The 10569-nt window shown below is 39.7% G+C and overlaps 2 protein-coding genes and 1 pseudogene across 2 annotated transcripts; 1 reads left to right on the forward strand and 2 right to left on the reverse strand.

Annotated features, from left to right (window-relative positions):
* Positions 1–865: 865 nt before the first annotated feature.
* LOC107757956 (four-jointed box protein 1-like) lies at positions 866–2409 on the reverse strand. Its single transcript, XM_016575571.1, has one exon. It carries the CDS (start codon positions 2407–2409, stop codon positions 1219–1221), a length of 1191 nt encoding a protein of 396 aa, XP_016431057.1. The 3' UTR covers positions 866–1218.
* A 525-nt stretch (positions 2410–2934) lies between these two features.
* Positions 2935–4195, reverse strand: LOC107757968 (four-jointed box protein 1-like). The gene has a single exon (XM_016575580.1). It carries the CDS (start codon positions 4193–4195, stop codon positions 3005–3007), a length of 1191 nt encoding a protein of 396 aa, XP_016431066.1. The 3' UTR covers positions 2935–3004.
* A 5455-nt stretch (positions 4196–9650) lies between these two features.
* LOC107757887 (inactive serine protease PAMR1-like) overlaps positions 9651–10569 on the forward strand; it is an 8057-nt pseudogene continuing 7138 nt past the window's right edge.

Here is a 10569-nt window from a genome sequence, read left to right on the forward strand (position 1 = left end):
TCAAAGATTTCACTTTAACATTTAATGACAGTTCACCCTGCCTCCATCACATCTGATTATGGAACTGAACATTGACATTTTTAATAATATAAATAAAAATATTAGATTTCTTTTTTTTTTTTTTTTGCTGACTCTGCCAATATAAATGTGGGCAAATACACTAATAAAGCATAATTCTGAACTAGGGAAATAATGCATGTAATTGTATTTCAGGAAGGGTTTCATAGAGTATATCAGTCAAAGAGATCAATATTACTGATAAAGTATAAAAAAAACCACATTGCTGTCTCAGCATTCATAATAAGCTGCATTGGACAGTCATAAATCATTCTGTCAGGCCTATATTCAACCAATGCTATATCTACATGTTATAGAAATGAGAAGCATCATGGCTGAACAGATGGGGAGGGTTGCAATTTACTTCTATTGGACCTACAAATATTGCACAAAATTGAATATAGTGTAGACCGACATTTATGAAAAATTACTAAAATAAATTAACAGGTACGTTTACGTTACGCGTGTTACAACTCACCCCGGTAGTGTGGTGGTGTAACAACAGCACTCTACACTTGACATTCATTTACACAGTTTAGGGATAAATAAATAGCATAAAAGATGTGATGCATCCAAAATTTAGGACATATGTAAATTTGAGACAGTGTGAAGAAGAAAAAAAAAGAATAAATTTAGCTACAACGCTCCCCGGTTTCCCCTAATCATCAAAACCATAATAACACAGCTAACATATCACACAGGCTAAGAAATGAAGGGAAACATGTATTTTATTTTTATTTTTTATTTTGACTGTAAGATCCACCAACTCTTTATTATTGGTTATTTATCTTAAACCAGCTTGCTGCCTGCCCAAACTGGTGCTCAACCCGTTTGAAAGCTGGTCTCCCCGTCTGGCCCAAAAAGTGCCCCAAATTCTTCTAAAACCAGCCAAAAGAGCAGCCTGTGAAACCAGTACACTGGCTTTAGCTGGTTTAAGGTCTTTTTTTATTTTTTGGCCACTTAGAAGGGTCCATACTGCACCACCAGGTGATGCAGCAGGAGAGGTGGAATGATTCAACCCATAGACTAAACAATAACATCCTTTTGTGAATATCCCTATTCTATCACGTTATTCATTAATTCTATATAATTAATTAATGCAATGCATTTATAGACCAACGTGTAGCACCTACAAATAGAAACCCCTGAGCTCGCAAATGTCTACATGATTTCTGTGCACTGCTTAATATGTTTGTAAACGACATCAATCCTGTACTGCAATGTAAGCGCGTGCTCTTCAGAAAGAGAGCTCAGCTCGCGCGCCAACGGTTCCCTCGCGCGGTACAGTTCATACAGCAGCTTCGCGCTGTTACCGGAGCGCTTCATCTCAGATATGCGCCGGACTGTACTTCTCCGAAATATACACGAGGAACTCAGCAGTAGTCTGTGATATCGCTCCCAGAGGTCAAGCACTCTGTATCCGTGAACAAGCCCTGCCTCGTTATCAATAAAAAGCAAATGTCCATTGATTGTTTTGAGAAGATTATTAGTGGTCCTCTCCATCACGCGTGCGTCCCATTGGAGACTGAAAATGTGACTGACAATTCGATCAAAGTTGGCTGTTAAATAATCAAATATGATTAGATCACTCCACTGCATTAATTCAACCAGATATGTTACAGTCATGTTGGATATTGTCTCAGCAGAGAGTTGCAGACCTCCTCCTTGTTGCTTCCGCAAATGTAATGGAATAAACACTCCAGTGACGTTTGGGATGAACTCAGTGAGAGACACAATGGCATTTGGCGACCATTCTGACGCCTCAATATTTCCTCGCACACTTGCCCACTGCTCACTGGACAGGTTCAGTTTGGAAAGCGCCAAGGGCGGAAGGTTGGAAATCCCAAGCAGTTCCGCTAGATAATACGAGAGCGTTTCGCCCAGCACTTGATCCGCGTCGATGCCGTATCGCACGCACGCTCTCGTGCCGTCGGCGAAGGTCGCGAGACGGTTTGTGGGTCTGCCGCAGCCCGCTTCCAGTACAACCACCCGAGCGTCCCGGACCTGCTCTCTCCACTTCCTCTCGTGTTCCACGCCAAAAACACGAGTGGAGAGACTGTCCAGCCACGCGCTCCAGAAGACCCGGTGCTCAATCACGTTATTCCGAATGACCGGGGAGCGAATATTGAAAGTTTTTCCATCGCGCAATCCTGCGTTCTCCGGCGCGTGTCTTTTAGAAAAATTTACCTGCTCGTTTAAAACAGAAAATACAACGTCTCGTTCAGTGGATTGTTGGACAAATATAGACCAAAGATGTAACTTCACATTTCCTATCCAGGTAACTATTCCAAGCCACATACAAAGTGACGCGCATAATTTAACCTTGCCAGCATTCATGATTTCAAAATGCATTTTAGTCCACTTCGCTTTCCATTTACCTCTTCTTACATGAGTCTTCTATGGCTGAAATATAATCATTATGAATTCTCCTCTCCTATGCGTTCCCTGCCTCTCCTCCCAAACTCTTCCAGCGTTCAGTATAGCTCCAATCGCATGGGCGCGAACCATGTGACCATAATCAGACTGTGAGACTTGACAAATGTGGTTTCATATTTCTCCAGGTGGAATGCGAATGACGAAAATGTTAGACGAGGATGTTTAGACTTTTCTGGTAAATGCACAGGAAACTATTCGGATTTGATATATTTACAACCTTCTCAACAGTAGCATTTATTTGCATAGTAAGTTAAAGTCTTAGACTGAGGTCTCTGGCGACCTATCAGTTACATGGCGTGATTAGTTGGCGGGCCGGTTGTTACTTAAAGGGATAGTTCACATTCAGTTGCAGGCCTCCATTGACTTCCATAGTATGAAAAAAAAAAAAATCCTTTTGTGAATATCCCTATTCTATCACGTTATTCATTAATTCTATATAATTAATTAATGCAATGCATTTATAGACCAACGTGTAGCACCTACAAATAGAAACCCCTGAGCTCGCAAATGTCTACATGATTTCTGTGCACTGCTTAATATGTTTGTAAACGACATCAATCCTGTACTGCAATGTAAGCGCGTGCTCTTCAGAAAGAGAGCTCAGCTCGCGCGCCAACGGTTCCCTCGCGCGGTACAGTTCATACAGCAGCTTCGCGCTGTTACCGGAGCGCTTCATCTCAGATATGCGCCGGACTGTACTTCTCCGAAATATACACGAGGAACTCAGCAGTAGTCTGTGATATCGCTCCCAGAGGTCAAGCACTCTGTATCCGTGAACAAGCCCTGCCTCGTTATCAATAAAAAGCAAATGTCCATTGATTGTTTTGAGAAGGTTATTAGTGGTCCTCTCCATCACGCGTGCGTCCCACTGGAGACTGAAAATGTGACTGACAATTCGATCAAAGTTGGCTGTTAAATAATCAAATATGATTAGATCACTCCACTGCATTAATTCAACCAGATATGTTACAGTCATGTTGGATATTGTCTCAGCAGAGAGTTGCAGACCTCCTCCTTGTTGCTTCCGCAAATGTAATGGAATAAACACTCCAGTGACGTTTGGGATGAACTCAGTGAGAGACACAATGGCATTTGGCGACCATTCTGACGCCTCAATATTTCCTCGCACACTTGCCCACTGCTCACTGGACAGGTTCAGTTTGGAAAGCGCCAAGGGCGGAAGGTTGGAAATCCCAAGCAGTTCCGCTAGATAATACGAGAGCGTTTCGCCCAGCACTTGATCCGCGTCGATGCCGTATCGCACGCACGCTCTCGTGCCGTCGGCGAAGGTCGCGAGACGGTTTGTGGGTCTGCCGCAGCCCGCTTCCAGTACAACCACCCGAGCGTCCCGGACCTGCTCTCTCCACTTCCTCTCGTGTTCCACGCCAAAAACACGAGTGGAGAGACTGTCCAGCCACGCGCTCCAGAAGACCCGGTGCTCAATCACGTTATTCCGAATGACCGGGGAGCGAATATTGAAAGTTTTTCCATCGCGCAATCCTGCGTTCTCCGGCGCGTGTCTTTTAGAAAAATTTACCTGCTCGTTTAAAACAGAAAATACAACGTCTCGTTCAGTGGATTGTTGGACAAATACAGACCAAAGATGTAACTTCACATTTCCTATCCAGGTAACTATTCCAAGCCACATACAAAGTGACGCGCATAATTTAACCTTGCCAGCATTCATGATTTCAAAACGCATTTTAGTCCACTTCGCTTCCATTTACCTCTTCTTATATGAGTCTTCTATGGCTGAAATATAATCATTATGAATTCTCCTCTCCTATGCGTTCCCTGCCTCTCCTCCCAAACTCTTCCAGCGTTCAGTATAGCTCCAATCGCATGGGCGCGAACCATGTGACCATAATCAGACTGTGAGACTTGACAAATGTGGTTTCATATTTCTCCAGGTGGAATGCGAATGACGAAAATGTTAGACGAGGATGTTTAGACTTTTCTGGTAAATGCACAGGAAACTATTCGGATTTGATATATTTACAACCTTCTCAACAGTAGCATTTATTTGCATAGTAAGTTAAAGTCTTAGACTGAGGTCTCTGGCGACCTATCAGTTACATGGCGTGATTAGTTGGCGGGCCGGTTGTTACTTAAAGGGATAGTTCACATTCAGTTGCAGGCCTCCATTGACTTCCATAGTATGAAAAAAAAAAAAAGCAACTGAAGGTGAACTATCCCTTTAAAGGCGCACTCAGTAACTTTTGCTGATTAAAATGTTTTACACACAGAAAACAGCACTTATATAATTAAGCTGATATGCTCACATGCACTGAAGGTCATATAGCCTATGAAAAAAAAAGGCAATTCTTCTTTTTTATATGAAGTGGGTTATAATTGCTTGAACACGAACGACCAAGCAAAGTCATATCTACAAGTGGGAGACTCAGAATTCTAGATGATACAAGTTGGAAAGCAAGCCTGTGGTGAATGGTGTAAAGTGAATCACTCAACTTTCACAGTGTGCTTTATGTAACAAAGAAGTTTAGTTGTGATATGTATAAATAAGTCATAGAAGTAGACATTTTTCATCATTTTGAATACAGATAGTTATGTGGGTTTATTGTTCAATATAATTCTTTTGTTTAGGCTACTTCCGGCTTGAATGTGTGACGTCACTTGAAGGTGCACTTGAGTGCAGCATTACTACTATTACTGTAATAATGTTCACTTTCTATAGTACTTTCAGCCAGTGCTCAAGGCATTTTAACAAGCATAAACAAAAGGATACATCTAAACAAAACAAGCAAATCAGATAATATAATAAACATTTACAATGTACATACAACAGACACAACATTATTGAGTCTGAGTCGACATGATAATCCAGAGTGATATGGATTGGTATGTATGCGATCCACCAGACAGCCCAAACACACAGAGTTTGAAAGGAAAAATAAAACATCCAAACAATCAGTCCCTACTGGAGTCATGAAACAAACTGCAATGATCTGCAGCTTTCACACCACAGTTTGGGAAATCCAACACAGCCACTACAGCGAGAGAATTCATGGCACACCAGCGACATAGCATTTATTTATATAGCACATTTAAAAATTCACCTTTAAATAATGCTTTTTTTTTCAACAATGACATTCATTTGTTAAAAATTGGTTTGGTGTGGTAATATCACAACATTATGGGTTGTTTTGTCATGTGTGAGCAGATCCTACTGTCATTCTGTTTTGACTTGTTACTTATTACTTGAATACACTGCCAAAAATACAGCTGGTCAGCCCATGTTCCCAAAATGTCTGGCCAGGAGCATGAAAAAGCTACAGGTGTTGTGCCTAAATCCTGCCCCTGCCACAATTCTGTCGCTCTTCACCTGAATGCACACCTGCTGAGAAGACTGGGATATGTTGTGGTTTGAGTGCAAGATACTAGTTTGGTGGTCCCCAAAATGGGATGTTGCTATAGTGGATCAAAGCCAGACCATGAACTGTGTTTCCAAAAAGCATCATTAGCCAACTATGGTCTCAAGTTCCTTTGAAACTGACATTGTTCAACTATTCTGTGTTTCCCAAATACCATAGTTCAAACAGACATTTCCAAACAGCATCGCAAACTTACGTGGTTGGAACTACAGTTCTCAACCTGTGGTTAGAAGCACAGTCTCTTGTTAGTAAGACATGTGGACTTAAATTAAGCTCTTGGGCACAATAAGCAAGATAACATGCAGTACAATGTCTAACATCTAACATTCCATTTAAATATATCCATTTAAATCTATAGGGTAGTCATGACATAATGGCAAACCCCAAATTGCTCCCCGGGTGCCACAGCAAAATCTTCACAGTGTGTGTTTTTTCACTACTGTGTGTGTACACTGCGCACTTGGATGGGTTAAATGCAGAGCACAAATTCTGAGTATGGGACACCATACTCGGTCACGTCACTTTCACTTTTACTATATTTTAGTGTTTCCTCAATAAGCACCATTTTATAAGAGTGCACATGTTCATAAATGCGCAAGGGAACCCTGACTTAAAAAGGAACCCAAGATGAATCAAACATCAAATAATGCAAAATGACAAAGAACCGAAAATGATCAAGTAGTCGTCAGCTGCCATGTTTGTTACAGCAGCATCTCGGAGATCTTGAATTGATGAATTGCTAAGTTATTAGTTAGTTATAGTTATGTTACTTCTGTGGAGTTCTGAAAAAAAAAAGTGTTTTTGAAATACATGAAATGTTTAGAACATATTTATTTAGTGAATATACACTAACAGCAGTTCATCTGTAAAAACCTATACCTATTCAGTGCAGATAACAAGTCTGCACTGAAATGTGCTGAAGTTGCTAGAAGGTCTAAGAAAAACAATTAAGCATTTCTGTATGGAGATGTTGTCATGTTTTATGGCTGGAAGGGTTGACAAGGGGTCTTTGCTAGGTTGGGTTACAGGTGTTGTTCTTTTAATCCTGGCCAATTTGTCTGAAAGGAGATTGGTACAGAGACTGTGAGCTGGTCTTTGAGAACAAGTTTTGTCATGTTGTATGAGCTCTATGTCATTAGCTTGAAATGCATCAGACAAGTCCAGTAGAATGAGGAAGGTTGATCTGGAGGCAGCTTCGGCTCACTGCAGGATATCATTGAGATCAGTGCAGCAGCCTATGTGGAATGTCCACTTTTGTAGCCAGATGCTTGTTCTGTCGAAGAAAGAAAGACCCCTGACTGACAAGAACTCAAAAATAAACGTTAATAAAAATTTAAAAAGACTGTTTGTCTGCTACAGGCTGCTTAATTACTGGGCCGGCTCAAACATAACCAGAAGAATCATACTAATCACTTAGACAGGTATTCTAATTGTGATTTAGCAAAGCAAATAATAAGAGTAAGAAGCCTTATTGTAGGTGATTTTGGCAATCTAAAAAACTAATCTAAAAACAAAAACAAAAAAAAACCGAATCTCTTTTAATCTAAAAAAAACCTATACTTTTTTTCCGAAGGTTCTTACAAACAAAGCAATTTGTCATATATTAACTATTACTTCTACTTTTTGTACACAAAAGCTCACGTTATGCAGGCACTTCACTCCATTGTCCATTCTGATCTATTTAAATGCATTTAATGATCCATTCATTTTTTACTTTGTGAATGCAACCAAGAATAGTGACGCAGGTGGTATAAAAAGGAGAAACATTAAAATATAGTGAATAAATGTTGCAGAGCCAAACAGAGTGTGTGCCAAAGTGGCAAAGTACCGAAGTGTCTGTTACCTCGATGTTCCTTCTCATTGGAAATGCACATTTTAACAAACTTTGTCCAGAATGTCCATGGATATTTTAGAGAGGAGCCATTTTTCCCTTCAGACTTCCCTCGAGCAAGAGATGCTAAGTAGAACACACCATCAGCAACGGTTCTTGAATGTTTCTTATTTGGTAGTTGACTAACTCAAAACATCCAGAGGCAAGTCTAAGTTTTAATAAGTGATTAGAGTCTCATGCTATCATACCCTGCTGTGTAAGGATATAATCCAATATAGCTTAGACGTTGATAGAGTGTGACTACCCCTGAACAGAACAAAAAGTTTGTGATAATCGAAACAATCGTTCAAATGCCCTTTTAAACTGTCAACGCGATTCATTAATATTTGTCCAAGAGAAACACTCAGTCTGGGAAGAGATGTTTCTTTGAAAATATGTTTTAGACACTGTCCTTTCTGTGGAATTTTGTTTATATGTAGCTGCCACAGCTGAAACAAATTAAATCTCAGAGTTGCATGTAAAACATCTCTGACAACCCCTAACAAAACAAACAAAAACATGTAGATAGTTTTCGTAAATGTATTATACACATATATTTGCCTGCTGTTGGACACAAGTTTCGTTGTTTCATTGATGCTATACTTCAATATGACATATAGTTGTAAAACTGCTAAACATTCTGAGGACATAAACATCTTAGAATTTGTTTTCAATATGCTCACAATCATAAACATGCACAGCTGTAGTGGTATATGGATTTGGGTGCGGATTTGGAGAGAATGAAAAACAATTTGAGGAGGGTTTATTTGGAAAATTGATACTGTATGGTGTAGAGAGGGTGGAAAAATGCAGTAATAAAAATAAGCTGGAAAGCAATTGCAGAGATATTGAGATCTTATTTTGAACAAAAGTATTGTTATACACTACCCGTCTAATTATACATATTGATAGGTGAGATCAACTGTTGTTTACCAGCAGGATAATTAAAAAGCTTTTTTTTCAGTGTTATAATGTGTTTGTTCCTTTTGTCTTGTGACAAGTTTGTTAATCACAGTCATAAGAGCAGGGGGTTTTCTTTTCATTCAGACATAATGAGTGTATTTGGGAACAGTTAAGAACATGAAAACTCGGTTTCCATGGAAACTCAAAACAAACGGGGAAAATGTTTTCCTCTTTAGTCTGTCCTGCTCAACCGTTCTATCAACTGAGGAAATAACCCACATCTGTCTTTGTAACACCCACCTTAGAGAAAAACAAATATTTATCTCATATCAAAAGCGAAAGTTGCAGCAGAAGGCTGAAAGTCTACATGTAAAGAAAATAATCCAAACTTATCAGGCAAATGGAAAAACAGATGAGGGAGAGCGAGAGAGAGAGAGAGCAAATGATAGAGAGTTCTCAGAGTCAGTCATTCGATAATACCTCTCCACATCCTATTATCTGCTTGACCAGTAAAATGGTGCCTATGCATATATATATATATATATATATATATTCTCCCAAAAGTGCTTTGTCAGCACATAAATTATAACCAAAATTATTATTATTAAATTCTCCTCTACACTTCTCTAGAAACTACATTTAGAGGTTTTTACATTTACAGCTACAGCAACAATTTGGTTTGTTGACAGAACATTATTGAGAGGAATATTTCAAAGTAGCTTAGTAAATGTGTCTAGCAAATTTACAAACATGACATGGATAGGAGAATGGGTTAAAGGTTTCCCCTTGCTCTGTATCAAACTTCTTACGTCACTGCAACAGTTGAGCAGTGAAACTGCAACAGACTGTAAATTGAGGAAGAGAGTAAGATAAACTGTCTGAGAGAGAAGAGAGAGAGAGTGGGAGAGGAAAGACAGAGAGACTGGGGGGTTCTAATCACTGGCCTCATGTTGCAGGAGCTCATTTGACACAACAGAAGTATTGGCAGAAGAATGCTCTTTCCCTCAGGCCAGCTGGCTGTGAGCGCAGGGATATGGATGTCCCCTAAGTGTGGATACCATGCTGGTTTGCTCCCTCTCTTTCTTTATCTTCTTCAGTTTTTAAGCACTGGAGCATCTTGGCCAAATGGTAAGAGTTTTGCAAGAACTGTAACATTTACTTTCAAAAGTAATGACTGTGTTTCTGTCACAGACACTGTTATTGCAATGCACTGTGTAATTTAAATACCACAGCCACTGGAAAATATGTTTATACGACTGTATGTTTAGTCCTTTAACACAACCTAATGTTATTCTGCAGGTTACATTGCATTAAAGTGCATATGCTTTAAAGGTCGGCTTTAGATGAGTGTTCCTTAAAGGGATAGTTCACCCAAAAATGTTTATGTGCTTACCCCCAGGGCATCCAAGATGTAGGTGACTTTGTTTCTTCAGTAGAACACAAACGAAGATTTTTAACTCAAACCGTTGCAGTCTGTCAGTCATATAATGGAAGTGAATGGGAATCACGGCTTTGAGAGTCAAAAAACATACACAAACAAAACCAAATTAAACCCTGCGGCTCGTGACGATACATTGAGGTCTTAAGACAAAGTTTTAATAGACAAATAAATCAACATGCGTGAACTCTGTGTGTGATTTGGTGATATAGCCTACTTGATAATGTCAGATCGCACATCATTACCCATTTGAGAGATAGGTGGTGGTAATAACTGGAATTGAGACAGTTCGGACATTGCGGTGAATCAGAGGTAAAAAACGCTATAAACACTGTTCAGTTTCTTGCACAGGCCGATCGTTTCGTGTCTTTACACATCAGTGTATCGTCACGACTCACGAGCCGCAGGGTTTAATTTGGTTTGGTTTGTGTATGTTTTTTTTACTCTCAGATTCCTATTCACTTCCATTATAC

This window comes from Sinocyclocheilus rhinocerous, unplaced genomic scaffold, assembly GCF_001515625.1.
Source record: "Sinocyclocheilus rhinocerous isolate Xijiao unplaced genomic scaffold, SAMN03320098_v1.1 scaffold252, whole genome shotgun sequence".
NCBI classification, from domain to species: Eukaryota; Metazoa; Chordata; class Actinopteri; order Cypriniformes; family Cyprinidae; genus Sinocyclocheilus; species Sinocyclocheilus rhinocerous.

Excerpts from the sequence above, each read along its gene's own strand:
- LOC107757956 (XM_016575571.1), bottom strand. The coding sequence starts at position 2,409 with ATGCATTTTGAAATCATGAATGCTGGCAAGGTTAAATTATGCGCGTCA.
- LOC107757968 (XM_016575580.1), bottom strand. The coding sequence starts at position 4,195 with ATGCGTTTTGAAATCATGAATGCTGGCAAGGTTAAATTATGCGCGTCA.